General features: G+C 47.9%; 2 protein-coding genes across 2 annotated transcripts; both read left to right on the forward strand.

Annotated features, from left to right (window-relative positions):
- Nucleotides 1–777: 777 nt before the first annotated feature.
- Nucleotides 778–18,067, forward strand: lmtk3 (lemur tyrosine kinase 3). Its single transcript, XM_047033634.1, has 17 exons — nucleotides 778–1,316; nucleotides 3,534–3,667; nucleotides 3,906–4,053; nucleotides 4,252–4,325; nucleotides 5,908–6,026; nucleotides 6,450–6,537; nucleotides 7,180–7,328; nucleotides 7,474–7,558; nucleotides 7,710–7,831; nucleotides 8,120–8,269; nucleotides 8,510–12,265; nucleotides 12,572–14,972; nucleotides 15,073–15,236; nucleotides 15,351–15,484; nucleotides 15,614–15,948; nucleotides 16,045–16,129; nucleotides 16,823–18,067. The coding sequence occupies exons 1-17, from the start codon at nucleotides 1,229–1,231 to the stop codon at nucleotides 16,954–16,956; spliced, it is 8,166 nt and encodes a 2,721-aa protein (XP_046889590.1). The 5' UTR covers nucleotides 778–1,228; the 3' UTR covers nucleotides 16,957–18,067.
- Nucleotides 18,068–18,583: 516 nt separating this feature from the next.
- Nucleotides 18,584–22,519, forward strand: prpf31 (PRP31 pre-mRNA processing factor 31 homolog (yeast)). The gene is made up of 14 exons (XM_047027364.1): nucleotides 18,584–18,694; nucleotides 19,038–19,253; nucleotides 19,356–19,416; nucleotides 19,510–19,593; nucleotides 19,798–19,895; nucleotides 20,018–20,124; nucleotides 20,253–20,422; nucleotides 20,527–20,684; nucleotides 21,021–21,110; nucleotides 21,240–21,367; nucleotides 21,475–21,547; nucleotides 21,683–21,811; nucleotides 21,935–22,033; nucleotides 22,159–22,519. Exons 2-14 carry the CDS (start codon nucleotides 19,038–19,040, stop codon nucleotides 22,285–22,287), a joined length of 1,542 nt encoding a protein of 513 aa, XP_046883320.1. The 5' UTR covers nucleotides 18,584–18,694; the 3' UTR covers nucleotides 22,288–22,519.
- The last annotated feature ends 1,160 nt before the right edge of the window (nucleotides 22,520–23,679 follow it).

Genomic DNA, 23,679 nt, shown 5'->3' on the forward strand with positions numbered 1-23,679 from the left:
TGGCTGAACGGTGAGGGAATCGGGCTGGTAATCTGAACACGCCAGTTCGATTCCCGGCCGAGCCAAATGACGTGTCCTTGGGCAAGGCACTTCACCCTACTTGCCTCGGGGGGAATGTCTCTGTACATATTACTGTCAGTTGAATGTCAACTTACATATTACTGTAAGTTGCTCTGTATAAGAGACTGGTAAATGTAAATAACAGCCTTTCTCTGTCTAAATCAACTCCGCTCCCTGTGTATCAGTTCTGGAGACCAGAAAAGGTCTTGTCAGCGGGCAAAATGATAAGCTAATTGTGACTGTTTGACATTGTAAGTTATAACAGCTTGATTTCTAACATAAAAATTAACCCAGGCAAAAAAGCATTGCAATAGTCTTACCCTTTTACCTTTTTTAAATTGTGTAATTTCAAGAAACGTGGAAAGCATCGTTATTTTTGTTTAATTGTTAATTATACTTAAAAGCAGTGATTTTAAGTAATTCAACTATTATGCAGTTAGCCAAAAAACGAAATTAGCAGAACAAACTATATTAAAATATATATTATTATATTAGGCCTATATATAAGTCCACTGCAAACCATTCAATAGCATTTTAATACATTCTAGAATCCTGTAATGACCTGTCTCGAAGAAAACTATTGTGAATCCTGTTTCCAGGCAATAATAAACGCAATTTCGGGATAGTTGGGAAATTAGGTATTGTCATCACATGAAATTCACAAATCTGTGAGACAGCGCGAGCTAGACAGACGCACAATCCTTGTAGACGCACATATTAGAATTTGCACAAATCACCAGCTAACCATGATCATGCAAGCTCAGTTGTGTCTGACGTAGTCAAGATTTAACAGGAGAAAATAGACGCGCACACAGTGTCTGTGAGAGGAGAAAGACACAAAAGGGAAAATAGCGGATGATTTTGACCTCGGTGGAGTTTTTTGTTTGTTTTTGTCGCCGTTTTGGCAAACGGACAGCAAAATAACTGGGTTCGCGATGAGTGGTCGTTTAGGTTGACTGGACAGACGGTACGTACAATAGAGAGTCCCTCACACCGTGTTTAATTGCGGATTAGGAGGATCAAACGGGAACCGCGAGCACAACAACAACGTTCTTTATTAGGAGGAGAGACCGCACGAGATAAGGAGACCATATACGATAGACTGTAGCGAAGAGAGGGAGAATACAGAAAGCATCGCTCGAATGGTTGTGCCGTGGATCCCGCGACGATGCGACGACACTGTTGGATGATAGTGCTAGCGGGGATGATGTCGTACTTCAACCCAGAGAGAGCCCTTGGAGCCCCGCAGAGAGAAGGTGAGTGGTGACGGTTGGATGCAATTATGCCAGTGATGCTGGAGAAAGAAGGGAAGCGAAAGGGGGAGGTAGATGGGGGTGTATTGAACATTACGAATACGTGGGGAAATACACAATCTCACTGGCACAGCCTAATAATGTAAAAATATTTCCCCTTTCTTGCAGACATAAGCGTGTGATAGCGATTACCGTGGAGGTCAATGTAAACAATGGCCACAATACAATCTTGTTCATTATGAGAGAAAGTGTGTTATTGCTTGTCTGATCGGCCCTGTTTATGAAAGCTAGCTATATAGCACAGTCATTCCAATAGCACAGGAAACCGCCAATATATTATGTTAGATAAATTACAGTATGCATTTTTATATTTATAGCATGTATTGTCTTCATTAGAATGCGCTGCAATAGCAACCGCAGAATAGAGCACGTGAGAGCGGCTAGCGTTGGGATTTTCGAGTGGTTTTTGCCTCACATCATTTGGCATTATTGTATATTGTCCTGTTTGTGTGTGCAGTCATTGTGTTGTGTATTGTTTTGATAAGAGATGTTGGCACAGGATCGGGTGGTGTAGGCCTCTGTTATGGTCCTAGTCTGTCTGGACATCTGTCTAGGGGTAGATGAGAGAATAGAATTGCCCAATAATTTTGCATCTATCTAGTTAACTGAGGATTGCATGCATATTTTCGATAACAGACGAATGTGGATCGATTTGTTTTGGATTTAAATTATATTTTGTGTGAGATTTATATATCCCATCCCTAACATGCAGTTGACAGTGAGACAAGGAAATTGTAATTAGTCTTAAATCCGTATGATTTAAATATCTTACCTGTAATGACTGATGCTTCAGCTGACACATTTGGTCATGTGTAGTGTTATAAATACCCATATTATTATACTGGATCTCATATAGCAAGGATCTAACACCCCAGACCAGCTATCTTTGTTGAGGTCATTTGGCTGGTGACCAATCCATCAATGACCTAAAATGCCTATTCGAGATCAGCTTTACAACATCTGCAGAGTTAGAGGCATTGGCAGTATCTCTGGCAGGACTTCTAATCACACTTGGCCTGCACAATAATCTGTGAAAACAAACATCAATGGAGGTGTTGTATTTAGACTGTTAAAAAAGTATCTTGACACCATCCTTGAAACAGATGGAGCAACTGAGGGATTCACAGTTTTGAATAAATCTCAACTACTAATAATATATCGATTTGAAATGAATATGTAATTGTAATGTTATGTCTGGTGGACACAGTATCTCGAACCGCCTTTTTTGTACCCCTTTTTTTGGGACCAGAGATTCAGGGGAAAAAAAGTTTGATTGGTTGTTACAGGACAGTTGGTATCAAAATAATGTTTTTGCAAGGGTCTTTCATCCCTCTGGCATATGGGATCAGTGACAGCATGTATCTTCTGAGGAAAAGCTCATGGATTTTCTTAACATAATTAAATATTTCTGCTGTTTTAATATGTCATTGTTTAGGTTTTAGGATGTGAAGGAATGAAGAAAGGTTCTGTGACAGTATTACAAAGGGTTTTTAACACCCTTGCCTTACCCTTCTCTTTTTCGCAGATGGTTCGCTTCTCACAATCGACCAAGTTGAGGTACAAATATTAAAGAACGACCCAACCCCATCCCTAGTCAACCTTAGTCAGTAGTCAACCTTCCTGGTTTGAGTGATTCTTTTCCAATTTTTCCAGCCCTTCCCAATTGGCGTTCTCACCTTTTAATGGCAACTCCAATTCCTTCCCCTGCTTTTTAACTGTGTTTCTTGAAAGGAATGCTATCTTTGATATTTCCCCCTCCCTCCCGTTCTTTCCTAACTGGATGGTAGGCTCTCCCAGTTTGAACTTTGACCTCTCCTTTCTTTTATTGACTCAGACGATGGTTCCCTAAACACTTGATTTCTTTTCCTGCTTTCCCCAAATCCCCAATGCAAGTTGTCCATTGGGGTCCTCTGTTCTGTTCCACACCTCTCTCCACCATCTCAATGACCCAATGGTGTCTTCCTCAAACAATCCCCTAAACATGTAACTAAATATGTAACCTTCTTCCAGCTCAATGAAACCTCTCTTTACCCACTCACCTGCTCATTCACTGACCCACACGTAAACTTAACAACAGTGTGTGCCCCTCAGGAATGACCTATGAGACTGAATAACATGCCGTCTCTTCCTCCCTATGTCTCCTCTCTGTGTACTCCACAGTGTCTCAGTCCAGGACGGCCTCCCTCTCTCCTCCGCCTTACGTCGTCATTCTCATCTCCTGCTCGGGGCTAGTTTCCTTTGTTCTTCTTCTGCTCACCTGCCTGTGCTGCAAGAAAGGAGGAGTGGGATTCAATGTAAGTCTACATCATGTAAGCGACCTATTCACCCGTCTTGTTTATATTCTATTATCAGTCACGAGTCATGCATGTCTACAGATGGATTCAGTTATAAGCTGAATCTTGAATCTGCATGAATCTTTTTTGTTGTTGTTGCTGTTGGTATATGGAATGGTAAAGAATCCTCAATGCTTTCAAATGAAGTAGCTTTGACAGTTTTTTTAACTTTTACCTCGGTTACCCCTTGACCAATCAGGAGTTTGACAATGCAGAGGCGGAGGAGTGTTCAGGTGGTTCCAGCCCTGTGCAGGAAGACAGCCTGTCTTCCTGCCCCTCTCTCCCGGAGGTCTACACCCTGCCTTTCAGAGCCAGGCCCACCTGTGCTGCCCTGCACGACGCCTCAGGTATGCCTTCTCCTTTTTGTCTTTCCAGCCACTTAACACCAGACAGACCTCCTAGTAAACTTTTAAATTATTTCACCCTGCCGCGATAGTTAAGGACAGTGTAACAGTGAAAAATGAATAAAAAATCGACGCAATCTTGATCTACCAAATTCATAAATGATTGTCTCCTCTCCGGTCTCTCTCCACTACATTTTAAAGACTCCAAGTCCCAGTGCTTCCGAAGGCACACTCTCAACTATCTTCAGGAGATAGGAAATGGCTGGTTTGGAAAGGTAAGAGAGTCTCCTCATACACCAGGCACACTCACTCCACAGTGTATAGTTTGGATCTCAACGTTTTCTAAGTACCTCTCCTCCTCTTATCTCATCTTAAATCTTCCTCGAGATGGTCTCAGCTTATATCTAAAGTTGGCTTTGTACCAGCTTGCATGAGTCACCAGTGTCTCTTTCTCTCTCTCTGTATCTTTTTCTGTCTCTCCATCCCTCCCTCTTTCCCTCCCTCTATCCCTCCCTCCTTCCCTCCCTCTATCCCTCCCTCCCTCTATCCCTCCCTCCCTCTATCCCTCCCTCCCTCTATCCTTCCCTCCCTCTATCCCTCCCTCCCTCTATCCCTCCCTCTATCCCTCTATCCCTCCCTCTATCCCTCCCTCCCTTCACTCCCTCCCTCTATCCCTCCCTCTATCCCTCCCTCCCTCCCTCTATCCCTCCCTCCCTCCCTCTATCCCTCCCTCCCTCCCTCTATCCCTCTATCCCTCCCTCCCTCTATCCCTCCCTCCCTCTATCCCTCCCTCCCTTTATCCTTCCCTCCCTCTATCCCTCCCTCCCTCTATCCCTCCCTCCCTCTATCCCTCCCTCCCTCCCTTCACTCCCTCTCACCCTCCCACCCTCCCTCCCTCCCTTCACTCCCTCCCTCTATCCCTCCCTCTATCCCTCCCTCCCTCCCTCTATCCCTCCCTCCCTCTATCCCTCCCTCCCTCCCTTCACTCCCTCCCTCCCTTCACTCCCTCTATCCCTCCCTCTATCCCTCCCTCCCTCTATCCCTCCCTCCCTCCCTTCACTCCCTCCCTCCCTTCACTCCCTCTCACCCTCCCACCCTCCCTCCCTCCCTTCACTCCCTCCCTCTATCCCTCCCTCTATCCCTCCCTCCCTCTATCCCTCCCTCTATCCCTCTCTCCCTCCCTCTATCCCTCCCTCCCTCCCTCTATCCCTCCCTCCCTCTATCCCTCCCTCCCTCCCTCTATCCCTCCCTCCCTCTATCCCTCCCTCCCTTCACTCCCTCCCTCCCTCCCTTCACTCCCTCCCTCCCTTCACTCCCTCTCACCCTCCCTCCCTCCCTCCCTCTATCCCTCCCTCCCTCCCTCTATCCCTCCCTCCCTCCCTTCACTCCCTCTCACCCTCCCTCCCTCCCTCCCTCCCTCCCTCTATCCCTCCCTCCCTCTATCCCTCCCTCCCTCCCTTCACTCCCTCTCACCCTCCCTCCCTCCCTCTATCCCTCCCTCCCTCTATCCCTCCCTCTATCCCTCCCTCTATCCCTCCCTCTATCCCTCCCTCCCTCCCTCTATCCCTCCCTCCCTCTATCCCTCCCTCTATCCCTCCCTCTATCCCTCCCTCCCTCTATCCCTCCCTCCCTCCCTCTATCCCTCCCTCCCTCCTTCTATCCCTCCCTCCCTCTATCCCTCCCTCCCTCCCTCTATCCCTCCCTCCCTCTATCCCTCCCTCTATCCCTCCCTCCCTCTATCCCTCCCTCTATCCCTCCCTCCCTCACTCCCTCCCTCCCTCTATCCCTCCCTCTATCCCTCCCTCTATCCCTCCCTCCCTCACTCCCTCTCACCCTCCCACCCTCCCTCCCTCTCAGGTGTTCTTAGCAGAGGTCCTGTGTGACTGCAGCTCCTCCCAGGCTGTGGTGAAGGAGTTGCGGGTCAGCGCCTGCCCTCTAGAGCAGAGGAAGTTCCTGGCCGAGTCCGAGCCATACAGGTCAGAGGAACTGCCCATTTAAATCCACGTACAGTTATTATGATTAGCGGTTAGCAGATTGAGATTGTTGTCAATTAAAGGCATTTAACATGGTGTGTGAATACTGGAGTGACCTATTTATTTTGCTCGACTTAGATGGAATTAGGCCCTGGCAAGTCTACCGTTTATTTGTCTTTTAATATTCACTTTTTTTTTCTCTATTTTTCCCTTCACTGACACACACTTTTCCCTATATCTTTTATCTTCCTCTCACAAATACGCCCACTGACAAGTAAACACACCAGCAAGTGCAGCCATGTGTTGTCTTTCTGTTTTTCTAACTCCTTTTCTCCCTCCCCTCTCTTTCTCCCCCCTTCTCTTTCTCCCTCTCCCCCCTCTCTCTATCTCTCTCTCTCCCCCCCCCCCCTCTCTCTCTGCCCTCAGGAGCCTCCAGCACCCTAACATTCTGCAGTGTTTGGGCCGGTGCAGTGAGAGCCTTCCCTTCCTCCTCGTCATGGAGTTCTGTCAGCTGGTGAGGAAACACCCTAGGCCATGCACAACTATTATGGGATGAGTTGGCGTGTGCCACAATGTGTGGAGGAAGAGGACAGTGCTTAGGAAATGTTGTAGCTATTTCTCGCCTTGTGCGTTGTTAGTAGCATCTTAGAAAAAACATTTTTTGTATATTTATTTTTATTCCAGGGGTAATTTGAATCTTTAAACCTGTCTTTGTTTGTTTTTATCCCCAGCTTAATCAGAGACTGATTAAGACAAGAAAAACCAATAAGGGTAGATCAATGACCCAAACAGATCAATTACTCACCCTGGAGCTACAAGCACAACACAGCGTCCATTGCAAGTGACTGGAAACACCTTCAGTCATAGAAACTGCAATTTCCCCACTGCGGGACAAATAAAGGATTATCTTCAATATACTCTCTCTTTTTCACTTCTGTGTCTAGGGTTATCCTTGCATCCTTCCACAAGTGCACAGTCCGCCAGCTCATTATCAATTTCCCTACCATCTTTGAGGAAAACACTTAGCAGAGGGAATTTTTACGACAGAAACCGTAGTACGAATGCGGTTAATGTACCTTTTGGATGTTTTCCTTTCCTCAAGACTTGTTTGGGCATTCCAAGTGATAAGTCACTGTTAAATGGTTTGTGTCCCCAGGGTGACCTGAAGAGGTACCTGAGAGCCCAGCGGAAGTCGGATGGGATGACCCCTGACCTCCTGAACCGGGACCTACTGACCCTGCAGCGCATGGCGTTCGAGATCACCTCCGGACTGCTGCACCTCCACGAGAACAATTACATCCACAGGTCTGGCCCTCTTCTAGGCCACATCCAGCCCTCACCTTAGACCTTGTCAGACCGTCTCTCCCTATGCTGGGGGGGAAGACGGTCCTCGACGTGACTGACTTGGATAACTGTGTAACCCAGAGGCATGTTGTGTTCCGCTCCACAGTGATTTGGCCCTGAGGAACTGTCTCCTCACCTCAGACCTCACCGTTAGGATAGGAGACTACGGCTTGTCTCACAACCACTACAAGGTAGATTATCGCTGTGTTTGTGCAAGTTAATGTGTGCGTTTTTTGTGTGTGTGGTCGTGTCGTTTTGACTTGCCCACTCGGCTTGCTTCCTAACTCCAATCTCCTACCTGTGTGTGTGTGTGTGTGTGTGTGTGTGTGTGTGTGTGTGTAGGATGACTATTACCTGACCCCTGACAAGCTGTGGATCCCCCTGCGCTGGATCGCCCCAGAGCTGTTGGAGGAGTACCGGGGCTCTCTGATTGTCACCGACCAGACCAAGATCAGCAACGTGTGGTGCGTACGAGAACACGACCAGGAAGACGAGGGAGGCTGTGGTTGATAACGTCTTCTTTTGGTGTTGTGACGACGAATACATCAGAAATCTGCTACCATGTTGTTGGATTCAAACTGATCAGACTGTATGATTCTCTCTCTTTATCTCTCTCACCCGATGATTCTCTCCCTGGTCTTTCTAACTATCTATCTATATATCCATCTCTCTCTCTCTCTCTCTCTCTCTCTCTCTCTCTCTCTCTCTCTCTCTCTCTTTCGCTCTCTCTCCATCTCTGTCTCTCCCTCCAGGTCTCTTGGGGTGGTGATCTGGGAGCTGTTTGAGTTTGGCGCTCAGCCCCACAGGCACCTGAGCGATGAGGAGGTGTTGACCTTCGTCATCAGGGAGAGACAGATCACCCTGGCCCAGCCCCGACTCAAACTCTCCCACACAGACTACTGGTCAGTGCTCAGTCTCTGCTACCGTTAATAGATCCTGTTATACGATCACGTCTAGAGATGTACACTGTATGTAAGATAACAATGGCTCCTCCCTTCCCTCTGTATCTCTTTCTCTTTACTTATGACAGGCTGTGTGTGAACTGTATGGATGAATTATTTCACTTACGCAGATACGGTGCTGTATGCGTCTAAGACGAATTTCCTTCGGGGACAATAAAAGTGTGATCTTATCTTCTTTAGGTATGAGATCATGCAGTCCTGCTGGCTCCCTTCGTCCCAGCGGCCGTCCGTTGCAGAGGTCTTCCTCCTCCTGTCTTCCCTCCTGGCCGCCGAGCGGGGGATGCCCAGGATGGGGGAGGAGGAGGACGAGGAGTACGAGGAGGGCCGGGGAAGGAGAGGGGAGAGCGATGAGTCCTTTGAGAGACGTTGGGATTCCCTCCGTCCACCCGCCTTCCAGGCTGCAGCCAGCAAACGTCTGAGAGAGAGAGAATATGGGAGGGATGAACGAGACAACTCGTACCCCCTGCTGGACCCTGTGGGGAACTGCATCACCCCGTCCTCGACGGAACTCGACGACATCCTGACTGTGACGGAAACAAGCAAGGGGCTGAATTTCGAATACTTCTGGGAGAAGGCTCACGGGAGGCGGGGCTACAAACCGCTTCCGCCTCCCCAGCCTATCCCGGCGTCTAACTCCTCCCACAGACAGTCCCTGGACACGCCCACTGTGGTCCCGGTCATAAGCGCCCGCAGTCCCTCCCTCGCCAGCGAGTACTACATCCGGTTAGAGGAGCACACCCCACAGGACAAGTCCTCGACGCTCAAAGGGAAAGAACTGCGCTCCAGCTCCATGTGCCCCGGAGACCTAGAGCTGGTGGAGATCTGCAGCGGCTTGCTGGGGAAGGAGCGCATTCCCTTCAGTTCGGAGGAAGGGTACAGAGGAGGTAAAAGCATCCAGACGGTTCGATCCAGGGAGGTCCAGCTGCTGGTGCAAAACACGGGCGTGGCGGAGTTCAAGGACACGTCCAGCAGGGTGACAGACTTCTCCGTGGTGGACTTGGGAGACGAGGACGAGGAGCAGCAGAACGGAGAGGGGGAGAAAGGATCGTCCACGGCCTCCAAAGCCCCGGTCCTCCCTCCCAAGCCTCGCTCCATGTCCATGTCGTCAGGCAACCACCTCCACTCCCGCCCCCTCCCTGCACCTCCTCTGGGCTACCACCACAGAGGGCTAAGCTTAGGCCACTACCCCAGCTCTGTGGGGGGCAAGGTGGAGACAGACCCCTATCACCTGGGCAGCTGCCCCCCGTCCAGCTTTGAGCACCTGGGGTTCCACCGCCCCCGCCAGACCATGCCCCCCTCCCCGTCTCTCTCCCCCTCCCTGCCCCCCTCAAGCCATCCCATTTACCCCCCTCCTCAGATGTGCCCTCCCCCTCTCCCCCCCCACTACAAAACTCAGCGAGGCCCCTACCCCAGCTACAACTCAGCAGACAGCTACTCCAGGTACAGCATGACGCAGACACATTCTCAGAGAGATCCGCTATCCTGTGACTACTCTGAGAGACAAGGAGGGGTGAGACGCGCAGCCTCCCTGCACGGCTCCAAGGAGAACTCCCATTCCCGTTCCCGTCCTAAAGACTTTGACTCCCCCGTACGCCGCGTGAACGTCCTACGTCCTGTGTACACCAACATCTCCCGCCCCCAGTCCACCCACCCCAGTATGGAGAGGCATTCCTCGTCAAGCCCCACCTACTCGGATGAGGACGACTCCCCCTTCATGTCCCCAGAGAAACCCAGTGGAGGAGGAGGGACCACGGTCACACACTCCAGCCTGTCAGAGGACTCCGATCCAGCCACAGCAGAGCTCTTCTCCCGGGGAATGAAGAGGACCCAGTCTCGCCTCGCCACCATCCTGCCCACCATCTGGAGGGAGGACGCGGAGCTGCAGGCCGAGCTGGTGGCCACAGCTCGAAAGTCCCCCCTGCATCTGTTTCTGACAGAGGTCTCCAGCGTCGCAGAGTCGACCGAGGCCAAGACAGAGGAAGGCAGGACCTCCTGGGGAGATGACAAGGAGAGACAGGAGAAGAGAGACAGAGGTAGATCAGGCAACTTCCTCCAGCCGAGAGGGATGCGCAGATCCCGGTCGTTGGTGACTGAGCTGGGCTCTTCAGGACAGTCCTGGGCCTCCGAGGGACACAGCTCCAGGACGGACGAGGAGAAGAATGGCACCAGAGGATCCTTCCAGAGGGACCTGTTCCTCACAGAGATCGACACGGGCAGGATGAGCACAGACAGGAAGGGAGATCCCGATAGAGACCCGGTGAAATACCTCCACCCTCCAGACTCCAGGTCACGTCCCTACGTCTGCGCCCCGGGACTCCCCTCTTATGCGGAGGCAGAGGAGGCCTACTCCAAGGGCATGAGGAGATCCAGGTCCCTGCTGACAGAGATCACCATTGGGAGGGACGAGACCGAGCCTGAGAAAGAGCCCCAGAAGGCAGAGATGACCAGAGAGGAGTTCCTGAAGGAGATCCATTCAGCAGAGACCTTTCTGACGGACATCATATCCAGACAGAACGCAGCTTCTTCCAACAAACAGGGCGAGGCGTCCCACGTGTCCACGCCCGTGACCCCTGAGTATGAGTCCATATGCATAGACCCCGGTTCCTCCCAGACGATCCGCTTCCAGTCGGAGAGTTCGGTACGAGCGTCGAGCAGAGGCAAAGACGACACACTAACGGAGGCCATTTACGCACAGGTGACCAAGCGCGCCAAGAAAAGTGAGATCAAGGTCACTCTCCGACCCGAGGTCCCAGTCCTGCACATCGGCTCCAATAAACAGACCGTTCTACCGGAAGGTCAAGGCTCCACTGACTCGGGGTCTGCGGGGTCGAAGGTCAAGGACTCCTCCGGCTCAGTGGCCCAGTCCCAGCATGGGGACTTTGTGTTGTCAGAGATCATGCCTAAGAACAGCCTCCTGCTTAATCAAACGACTTCTCCCATGCCAGCAGGGGAGTCCGACTGCCCGGCCTTACCTGCCAGGGAGGACCCGAGACCCAGGGAGCTCTTTAGCCAATCTCCGGTTGGGCCTCCGTCCCAGCAAAGCGGCACAGAAGACCCTGAGAATGTGCTCTCCGATAGAAAACCAGCCAGTAGCACAGTCGATACAGAGAGTCAGATTACAGAAGTGCACAGCACCTGTGAGACGATGACAGGTGACAGTGAGGTCATCGTAACAGGGACGGAGCATCAGACACAGAACGAAGTTGCAGATGTTTATCACCAATCAAGAGCAGAGACGTCAGACGCCACCGGCCCCAGCGACCCTGCGGTACCCGCCAAGCTCGCCGCCACCCCGACCACCCCCGACTGGGACCCGTCACCTGACGTCTCTCTCTCCACCGTCACCCCCACGGACTCAGCACTCTCCCCCCTAACTTCTAGCTCAGCCGACTGCCTCACGCCAGGCGACCCCTGGGCGGGGGGAGGAGGGCCAGGAGGGTGGAGGGCCCTGGGGAGTGACACCCCTCATCGAGACTCAGCCTACTTCTCTGACAGCGACTGGGAAGGGGAGGGGCTTAACAGGAGGGGCGGTGATGGACCGAACGCGTCCAGACCGACCAGCGGACGGGGAGGAGAGAGGGGGACGCTGACAGGGATAGAGGAGCACACGGAGGTGGAGGAAGAGGGGGAGCCGGGGGGAAAGAGTCCCTTTAAGGAAAGCCAGGTCATCTCTGACGCCTCGGTCGAAACAAACGTGCACACTGCTCACGTTGGTGACAAAGGGCTCAATGACGATTCCAATGCAGGAGGGAAAGGTTTGTCGGGGTTTGAGTTGGATCAGAGGGAGGATTCGGGTGTTTTCCAGGAGGAAGACAGTGAGTCTACAGCTAAGATGCTGGTGAAGTCAGGTTTACAGTCTGAAGATCCTCAGACCAAGGGGAGCGTTGAGTTTATTGCTAAGATGTTCTCTAATTTAGATGATGAGACACTGAAAGGGTACCCTTATAGTGATGGTGCTCAAATCAGTCATCATTATACAGACAACATTGTTTCTCATGTGCAGTCGAACAGCGTGAGATTTGAGGATGCAGAGGAAAAAGACTTACTACTTACAAATAAAATCTCTGAGGCAGATAGTGTGAAATCAATACCAGACAATCAGCCAGATGATTGCATATCAGGTCTTAAAGAAGGGGAATTATTTGACTCCAAACAAGCAGAGGATCTAGCACCACTGACTCGACATCACTCTGTGCATGAGAACATAGAACCTCCGACACCATCTCACTATGACAACGACAGCAGAGAATCCAGGCTGTCTCGGTTTTACGGTATACAAACCAGCAACGCCAAACTCGCCGATGACCTCCCTACAGCTGTGACACCTAACAACGGGGAAGTCCCAGAGGATGGAGAGAGCAGTCTCACCCGTTCGTTTTGGGCCGATGGTGGCGTCGAGGGGTCCAGAGGACACGAGGACATGCAGAGCTTGGAGATCCAGCGCGCTGATGCCAACGAGCTGGGGCTGAGGAACCTGTGTTACTCAGAGGAGGGCCAAGACGACAAGGCCAAGGCCAAGGCCAAGTCGGAGACGGAGAAACAGTTAGCCGCCGGTGAGCTGTGGGCTGCCACGAAGGACAAGTCTCCTCAAAGGGGCGTGGCGGGGGAAGCCGAGACCGAGAGTCCTGGGGGTGCGGAGGGCTCTTCCGAAGCTTCGCCAGACAGAGAGGACCTGGAGCTGAAAGCAAAAGAGCTTTGGAATACCCTGGAGGAGGACGAGAGGAGGGACGAGAGTAGGCTGGAGGAGGACGAGAGGGGGGACGGAGGAGCCGTGAGAGGCGAGTTCGACTGCCATCGCTTCCAGCAGGGAGACCTCCACCTGTGGCCCGCCGAGAACGACCAGTGGGCCTCTTCGGAGAACAGGAACCCCGAGGCCGAGCTGGGATCGGAGTTCTTCTCGGGGTTTGGGAAGAAGGCCTGGGAGGAGAGGGAGAGGACGGGGGTGAGAAGGGAGTTGTGGGAGGCCGATGAGAACGATGAGCTGGCGGGGAGCGAGCTTCATCCAGATGTCCTCCACGCCGCCGAGAACGTGGAGAACGTGGAGAACAAGGAGGCGCAGGGGAGGCCTGGCCTCTCTGATCTCCAGGAGGAGCCTCCTCCTCCTCTTCCGCAGCAGCAGCTGTCCACACACCGGCCTTCTGAAAGCATCGACGTCCAAGAGGATCACCGGGCCGTCGAGGTTCAGCAGGAGGAAAACATTGAGAATCCGGAAGTAGTTGAGGATCTCGAAGGGGATCCTGAGGTTGACCTGTTGGAGGTTGAAGTAGAGAATCTGGAGACCCCCGAGCAGGAACCCTCGGCGCCAGGACGGGAACGTTTCATGCCGCTCACGGAAACGGGCAGTTCTGATCAAGCGCCTGTGGTGTCTTCACAAGAAGAACCCCCTGAGAACGGGGAGAATCAGAACTTCAACAGATGGCCACAGAATCACCTCACCGAACCCCTGCTCGAGGAACAGGGTGTGGATTCACAGAACCATAACACAGATCCATCGGAGAACGTACACTCAAATATAGCTGCCTGCATCACCGAAGCATCACCTCCAGCAGACTTCCTGCCAGACCTAGAAGACATGGACCCAAGCATACACATTGAAGCTGAATGGAGCGACGTGATTGGTCGGCAAGGGAGGGAACGGATTATTGGTATTGAAAATGTAAGCGAGGATTTAAGGGATGTATCTTTTCCATCTGTTCCTCTCTCTTTTGCCAACGATAACTGCCCCCCGATACAAGAGGACATCGGACCGTCGTTCCCACTGGTAGACAACTTTAGCTCTGTCGACTTTCCAAGCCCCCCCCCAAGCGTAGACCTCGACGTCCAAGACGACCGATTAGAAAGTTTGGATGACTCTTTTCCCAGTCCACCACCTTCTGTTGTAGAGATGGAGGAGGACATTGATCCCATGAATCTGGACGACTTTTTTAACAGCTCAGAGAAAGACTTCTACACACCCTCAAGTCACCCTAATGCCTCAGAACCAACCCTTCAGGAGTTAACCCCCACCACTACTCATAGTAGAGGTATCTCAGCCAACTTTGACCTTTCACCTGTGCGTCCAATGCTTCCGTCTGTCCCAGGCGACAGACAGATTGAGGATCGCCTCGCTTACGCCACAGTGGACGGAGATGACCGAACAAAACCGTCCCAAAAACCCACCACTGCCCTACCGTCTTTCCCCCAACGCTCACTCAACTCCATCCCTGAATTGTTGATCTCAGAGTGGAAGGATCTGGACGAAGAAGCTCTCGAGGATTTTGAGAAACTGGAGCAGCTTTGCTGCATATCCGAGGACGAGGAGGACCTCTTCCTGGGGAACCTGGAACTTCTGGGATCCATGAAGAAAAAGACACCTGAGAAGAAGACTAGAGCTGCCGGGGTAGGGGTCAAAGGTGAGACGGCTTGTGAAGCCTCGACGCCAGAGGGGAACAGAAGGCTTGAACTGAGGGAAGATGTTGACGGCATCTCTCAGAGCTCAGATGAGCTGCCAGATGATGCTGCTCAGACCGGGTCAAAACGATCACCGCAGGAAGACAGGAAAGAACTACAAAGCCCATCATCTCGTTCGCCATGCCATTCTCCTGACTCCAAGGACCAGGGGTCACTCTCCAAAATGCCCACGAAGAACGGCCTCATGATGCAGGTAAATATGAGCATGGGCTTTGACTCAATTCAACCGTTTTTTTTCTTCTATATTTAAAAATATTGACACGTCTCGACAATTTAACGATACCTTTCTGCAGGTGTGTGAAGAAAGGCTACAGTTCTCCCTCAGCGAAAATGTTAAAAGCAACGTTCTCTGGGGAACCACAGTGAGCGACACTGTCACTCTGCATCCCTGGGGAGACAACACCACAGAAGCCAGTGAAAACCCAGTGACTGGAAACGACAGGAAAGCCCCTGAGAGGTATGACTGCCATTTAAATAGAAATCATCCGCTGTGATGAAGAATTTGCGGAATATTTAGTGTAGCGGGTCTTAAAATCCCAATGCACCCATGAAAACATGTTCTGTGCAACAGGATCGAGGAACCGCAGCCAGCGTCCAGTCCTGTGCCTCAGACCGACTCTGGTGGAACTGCCAATGAACCGTTTACTGTGATCGAACAGCCTGAGGTTACGTCACCTCAGCCTGTGGGAAACCTAGCAATGAAAGGTACCTAAAGTGTGTGTGTGTGTGTCCTCAAATTGTAAAAACGTTTAAAGTGTGCACATGTAATACATGAGGTTGTCAGAAACCTTACTTCTGTTTTTTTCATTCTGAAAAATTCATTTTTTCTTCCAGCCAAGCTAGCTCGTCTGTCCCTTGCCCTGCCACCTCTAGCTCTAGCTCTCCCTCTGTCCCCAAGTCCCAAAGGAGGGTTTGGAGACGGGTTACTAGGGCACAGAAGTGGGAGAAGGAGGGGCTTGTCCACAGGAAGTGACCTTGACGACGAGGAGGAAGACGAACAGGAAGATGAAAGCTCTAGGAGGGTTATCGTCGTCACGGAAACGGACGTGGACAAGAGGGTGGGCCTGAGGAGTCTGTTGAAGTCTCCGAAGGAGCCTACGGACAGAGACAAAGACAAGGGACGCAACGTGTCCTTTTTTGATGATGTCACTGTCTATCTCTTTGATCAGGTACGCATTGTGTGCTCATATGAAAATATCTCTATGTACTAAACATAATTGTGACATGGATCCTTAATACCGGAGTCTTTTGTATAAATGGAACAGGAAACTCCAACCAATGAGCTGAGTGGTTCTGCTCCTGCAAGTCCAACTCCAGCCCCTGGAAAAAGCACTAAATTTGACCTACATGGTACGTATGTGTGAAAGAAACATTATCCTCTGGAGATGCACCTTTTTGTATTTGACACCATGTTTATTTCTGACGTGTTGTCTGCAATGCTTAGTGATAACAAACGACATGCCTGATAGCCAACATTAAATATCCCAACATGGCTCCACGCACTGAAACTGAGAGCTCTCTTTCCCCCCCCCATCCCGGCTCTAAATATGCAGCCAAAATTAATCTCCTATAATTAGCCCCCACACTCTGTGACATGTAGAATTGAGTAGGAACATAAATCTTGTGCTCAACAATGCAAGCCTCTAAGCTGCGTTCTCCACCGTATTTTGATAGGGTCTCCAGAAGGCCCCTTTTCACACACTGATCGCTTCATTTCACTGAATAATGAGAGTTTGGGCTGAGAATTCCCTCTGGAGTTTTGATACAGAGAGATGTATCAACACCAAAATGAGATGCTTTCATGATCCAGCCCTCTTGAGTTGAACAGTTCAAAGCTCTACAAGGATCTTTTAAAGTATTACTTTTTAAATATAGTATTTTTAACTTGTTCCTTTTTATGTAGACTGTCTTCAACTCTCTTCTCTCTAATAAATATAGATTCATTGTTTGTCTGTCCTATGTGAATACTTACAGAGGTTCTCCTAAGTTGCTATGTTTGTGTTTACCAGTCCAACCTACATCTGTCTCCTGTCTTTCCACCAGGAGCAAACAGCAAAGGCAAAAACTCTAAAAGAAAAGAGGAGTTGTCAATCAAACCAAGGTCTCCTATGGGGTCCAACCCGGTGACATCATCACGCTTTACCGTGAGCCCTGCCAGTGACCCCCACCTAAAGTGACGTGGAGTTCCGGAACCCTTACACCAGAACCCCTCTGAGAGTAGCCAGTGTGTTAGCCTATCATCAGATATTCTCAGAGACTATTTTTATATCGATCAGACAAGACTCCCGTTCAACAAGCTGGACACATTCCAGGGTTTACCAGCAACAGGATTTTGTATGCGACCTTAGGTCATTGAGTACCTCCCTTTGCAAACTGTATTTAAGGGGTTGATTTGTAGTGACTGGTCGAAGGAAGTTTGTTAGAGGACAGGAGGAGCTTGGAGCGTTGTAAAATCTGAAACCGACTTGACAGCTATGCAACGGGAGTCTCATTGTGTTCTACCAGCTTACCTTTCCTGCTTCTTTCTGTTGTACTGTTCAGGTTGGGGGACGCACTTTCTTTAATCGTTTGTCTTTGTGAAGACTTGGATTTAAATTCTCAATTTGTAAAAATGATTTTCATCGCCGTCGTCGGCCATTATTGTAAGGAGCAGTTAGGGACAGAATATGCTTACCTCCTGTATTTGAGAGTATTCATTAAACATTTGTAAAAAGATCGTCATACAAGTGAATACAATAACATTTTAGAGCTGTTTAATTTAGATGTGTTCTTAGATTGCACGAAAAGTAAAAGCAAGCTATGTTTCTTTCTACTTTTTATTCTAAAAGATCTACTAATGTCTAGCAATTATTTATTTGTCTATTGATTTATCTATTTAAAATTGATTTCCATGAAATGTAAATATTCTTTATTTATTTTTGTGCAATTACTTTTATCAGAATTGTTTGGGAGAAAAGTATCTAGGTAATACCTTCTTAATATTTCACTTCTTCATAACAAATACAAGCAAGATATTTTCCCAAACCTATTAATTGCAAAAAGTATTTTGTATAATTTAATGTCTTTATATCTACCATTCTGTACTAAACAATGTCCTCTAATGTATCTACAGTATCTATGTTTATTTTCAAATGTCAATTAATTGGTTGTCTTGTAATTTTTTTCCTTCATTTGAGGACAATTGATGTAGCTTAGCATGAAAAGATTTAAGCCTTTCATTGGTAAATAACTCCATAAGTTGATGTATCTGTTCGTTTTTATTTTCTAGTAATAACAATCCTTCATGCAGTCAAGGTCGAATTTCATTTGTTTTAATGTAATTTTAAAACCTGTATTCTTTAAAAATGGTTTTCGTGGGATACTGTATAAAACTGGGGGAATAAAAAAAAACAATTTAAAAACTGTGAAACGTATGATATGAAATGTTATTATTCTATATTCACACAGTCAAAGTATGGCATTATGTGAAATGGAACTACCGCTGTTTGTTGTAAGCTATGCCTATTGTCTTGGTGTGAAGGGGAAACTACTGTATTCATTCCATAACAATAGAAGGCTTAAACAAGGCTGAAAACGAATCAAATTTCCCTCCCCCATCGCTTTGTTATCAGACATCGATAGAATAGTGACATAGCACATAATTTCACCTTTCTATTATGACTAAACTTGGTATGAAAGCACAACACAAATAAGACGTAGATTGTGAACATGCATATAATTATTTATGCACAACACCTATTTTTTTGGACAACAATTCCCAGAATTCCTTTTTTGACCTCCGTATGACGCATTTAATCTGCGACCACAGACGACAGCGCACCGTCGAGCAGCTACAAACAATCAGTCACACGTTGATCTTTCTTTACTTTATAGGTTTAAAATCTCCCGTTTGGACAGGGCGTTCAAACTTGCGAGGTAAACAATCTCAATGTGAAAATCTATCTTGTTCAACTTGCTTACTAATTTATCTTGCTGTATTTCTGTAGCTGTATCTTAGTTCTCTTTGATAGTTAGCTAGCTAGCTACTTAGTCTAGTAGTAGCATGTTGGTGCATGGACAACAGACAAATATGTTGAACTGAGATGTTTCCTTGTTGATTACATAATTTTTGAAGTAATTATTTCGTCGTTTCTCTGAATCGAATGAAAAACTAGCCGTATCAGTGGCCTCCAAATGTTTTTTTGTTTTTTTTTAACATCCCCAGCTTTTTTCTCTCTTGTTGATTATCTCAAACTTGCGTCGCCTGTTTCCCCTGTAGATGTCTTTGGCCGACGAACTCCTGGCCGACCTGGAGGAGGCTGGGGATGAGGGTGAGGATGGCTTGTACACAGTGGGTGAAGAGGGGGAGAGTGACGTGGAGGCCGCGGAGAGAGAGGCAGAAGGAGGCCTGCAGGACATTCCAGAGGAGATGGAGGTAGACTACAGTGGAACTGAGAGCGTGGCATCCATTGCAAAACTGCGTAACAGCAAACAGGTTTGTCTTCGCACCTTTGTGTCTCAACATGAATTTGGTTTACCCTGTTGGGTGTTTGCTTTCACATTATGGTTCAAAAGTAACACGTTTGCTTGTGTGTAGTTTTCAGAGATTATGGAAAAAATTGGAGAATATGTGGGGAATCAGAACAAGAATACTGAAGGTGAGTTTGAGATATTTATATTACTCTAATGTATTTGGCCGTCTGAAAGCATGGGAGTTCCAGGCGTTTACGGACCCCTCTCTTGTTCTTCAGTCTCAGGTCCAGTGGAGTCGGACCCAGAGTACAGACTGATTGTAGCAGCAAACAACCTGACTGTTGAGATCGACAACGAACTCAGTGAGTTTTGTCCTAGACCAGCATATTTGACCGGTTAACCAGCTAATGATTTTTTTTAAATTAAAATCCTGACTGCTCTATCAATATTGATGAAAAGTTTCAGAATGTCAATATTCCCAAAATTAAGGAATATGTTTTCATTCATAAATCGCTCTGGATAAGAGCGTCTGCTAAATGACTAAATGTAATACTTCATTGTTTCAGACATCATTCACAAATTTGTCCGTGACAAGTACTCCAAAAGGTTCCCTGAGCTCGAGTCCCTTGTGCCCAACTCTCTGGATTACGTCCGGGCAGTGAAGGTGAGTTTATTTTTACTCCCTTAAATTCTGAGGAAATTCTGTATAACAATTAAATAAAAGACAAAGTGCTTTATTACTTAGCCTGCTGTTGTCGACATCTAGTATTTGTTTGTTCTTCTTAGGAACTAGGGAATAACCTGGACAAGTGCAAGAATAATGAGACACTGCAGCAGATCCTGACCAATGCCACCATCATGGTGGTCAGCGTCACAGCCTCAACCACACAGGGGTACGGCCACCAACTGTCATGTGTTTGTGTTGTAGAGATCAACAATGTCCTTCCGGTCTTGTTATTAGTTCCTGTCACAGTACAGTGTTTCCAGTGATGAATTACACAGAACCTTGTGGTGTTGGCAGGACGTTGCTGGGCGACGATGAGCTGAAGCGATTGGAGGAGGCTTGTGACATGGCTCTGGAGCTCAACCAATCCAAGCACAGAATCTATGAGTACGTGGAGTCCAGGATGTCCTTCATCGCTCCGAACCTGTCCGTCATCGTTGGAGCCTCAACTGCCGCCAAAATCATGGGTGAGGGAGTGTAACCCGTTCAATTAACCACAGACATTCTGTACAGGAATCCGAATTGAAGGTAGATAAAGGTCACTGACCCGTGTCACCTGTCTGGCTGGAAGGTATTGCCGGAGGCCTCACCAACCTGTCCAAGATGCCGGCCTGTAACCTGATGCTCCTGGGGGCCCAGAGGAGGACTCTGACAGGGTTCAGCAGCACCTCCCTGCTTCCCCACACAGGCTACATCTACCACTGCGACGTCGTCCAGTCCCTTCCACCGGTGAATGCTCGTCAGATGCTCATTTTAAAGAGAGAAAAAAAAAATAATTGACCGATAACTGTTGACAAGATTAGAAACGTAGAATGGACGTGTCTGACCCATAAAAAAAAAAAAGTGTGTGTAGATGTATATGTGTATAAATATCTAAGAAGAGGTTGATTATTATTTTCTAAATTGGCAATACCGTTTAATCGATAGTATTAACTGGTAAACATTCGTCTAGTCGGTTACACAATTAATTATGTGCATCTTTACTCCAAACCCCTTAGAATCTTCCAGAACTGTGTCGCTAGCTGGTCAGTTGCCGTTAGGCTAATAGCTGTTTAATTGGTACAGGACCTGAGGAGGAAAGCGGCTCGTTTGGTGGCAGCAAAGTGCACCCTGGCTTCCAGAGTAGACAGCTTTCACGAGAGCTCTGGTGGCAAAGTAAGACCGGGAAGCTGACGGGAGGGGTGGGGATTCAAATCGACACCGTTCCTGTTCTAGGATTGAGTGGAATGAATGCAACTCCTCTAGTGAGGTACTCACGCGTGATTCACGTATGATTTCTTGCAGGTGGGCTATGATCTAAAGGAGGAGATTGAGAGGAAGTTTGACAAATGGCAAGAGCCTCCACCTGTGAAGACGGTGAAGCCACTTCCTGCTCCGCTGGATGGCCAGAGGAAGAAGAGGGGAGGAAGGAGGTACTGGGTCATTTCCTGTTTACATGTTGACAGCCAGCGTGTGTTCTCTGATGCAGGTTATGGAAAGTAACAAAGTAACTCTTTCCTTTGTCCTGTTATTTCTGAAGGTATCGTAAGATGAAGGAGCGTCTAGGTCTGACTGAAATCAGAAAGCACGCAAACAGGATGACCTTTGCAGAGGTCAGCAGGACAGCTTCCTTACCTCTTCAAAATGGCTAGCATGTATTCCTGGTTCACACTGTGTATAGCTTGTTCTTGGTCCCAGTCAAGAGATGCAGATGGCAATTTTTTAAACCCCCGTCTTGTCTCTGTCAGATTGAGGATGATGCGTACCAAGAGGATCTGGGGTTCAGTTTGGGGCAGCTTGGTAAGAGTGGGAGTGGGCGTGTCCGACAGGCCCAGGTCAACGAAGCCACCAAAGCCAGGATATCCAAGTCCCTCCAGGTAAACAAGCCCTAAACTCTTGTCACCACACCATGACAGTTCAGACAACACGTGGAAACGTCAATACACATCACAAAGTTCAGTGTGTTCTACGCTAACTGTGTTATGTGTTTGGTTTTGCAGAGAACGCTGCAGAAACAGAGCATGACGTACGGAGGGAAGTCCACGGTCAGAGACCGCTCCTCAGGAACAAGCTCCAGTGTGGCTTTCACTCCTCTACAGGTATCCTCCCTTTCCATGATGTCACTTACTGTACCAACGCCACCCTACCATCACCTGGCACTCGGCTTTGGAAGCCAGCATGGTTTGTTACGTCCTTCTTTTGACCCCTGCGTTCTCTCCTTCAGGGGCTGGAGATCGTGAACCCCCAGGCAGCAGAGAAGAAGGTGGCCGAGGCCAATCAGAAATACTTTTCCAACATGGCCGAGTTCCTGAAGGTCAAGAAGGAGGGAGGAGAGAGTGAGGTGAAGATGTGAAGAGGGCACACTATGTAACAGCTGTAACAACCTATAAACACACACACACGTTGGTGTTTTTGAGTACTTGTCTGAAAGATGTGCTCTAGAAATTTAAACACACGTCATGAGTAAGATGATCGTTGAAACTGATACAATATTTTTTTAAGGTTGTATATTTGTGTTTGATTTATTTTAAGTTCAACTTGCATATTTGTTCCATTTTAATAAAATGAAACAACTTCTTACCTTGTCTCTGAATGTATGGTGATTAATTGAAATTGTGTAACTTTATTTTCTTTAATATGCATATTTGGTTTCTTGCATGAATTAACAGGGTTCCCGCGGGGGGTGTTAAAGTCTAAAATTCTGAACTTTAAGGCCTTAAAACGGCCAGATTTTCATCCAAGGTCTTAAATTTTATAGGTAACATATATATTACTTAACTGATATCAGTCAAATGAATTATCCATTGTTTTGAGCAAGATTTGAACCAGGGTTACCATGTTTGGCAGTAGACACATGCTTACCCACTGAGTCACAGGTTTCCTGCAAAGTTACTTGTTACAAGACGGTGTAATTGCCCTTATGACAAACTAAATGCCAACGTACGTACATTTCTTTCAATCTTTAAATTATGACAAGACCATGTCACATTTATAATTTCTGAAAAGTATTTTATTGAAATTTTACAATCCTGTTTGCAATGCCACATTGACATCTCCCATGCAGAACCTTGACAATTGAATAAGAGAAAATCTGTAAATATTTATTTTGTGAAATTCACATTTTTGTCATCTGACCATCCTTTCCTCAAAAGCCTAAAAATAGAATTTATAAAAGGCATTTCTCAGAACATTGCGCTGGTTTCCTTTCGATAACTCTCTTCAAGCCTTCAGAAAAACATGTAACATGCAGACGTGGTACAGGTTCCCCAGGCTAGTAAAGACAGGAACTAAATCAGTAGAGACACATGACACATGTTCCTGAAGCAAAACAAGAACGTACCCAAACTAGTTCAATTTGCCGCACGTCCACAGTGGGTTCTGTTTGTCCAGATTTGTGACAATTGCGTCGAACACCTAATGGAATCAGAATACATCCCATCACACAAATCTCATGTTTATTTTTCATTGAAATAACTGGTGTGAAATTGAACAAATGAGGGGGTGAAGAGAACTGCAACCAAAACAAACTGAATGAAATGAGAAGTTGACTGGTGATTTTTATGGATTCAGAAAAGTTAGTCGTTTGTACGGTTGTACTAAAAGAGATGATTGACTGGACACTGCCTTTAAAAGCAGAGTTAGGAACCAATTCCTGCCATTTCTAACGTACTGTTTCAAAAGGGCTTTTGGGAGCTGCTCAAAATTCATAAACATTATTCAAGACTTACGTCAAAAAAAACTTTAA

This window comes from Hypomesus transpacificus, chromosome 2 (assembly GCF_021917145.1).
Source record: "Hypomesus transpacificus isolate Combined female chromosome 2, fHypTra1, whole genome shotgun sequence".
In the NCBI taxonomy this organism is placed as follows: Eukaryota; Metazoa; Chordata; class Actinopteri; order Osmeriformes; family Osmeridae; genus Hypomesus; species Hypomesus transpacificus.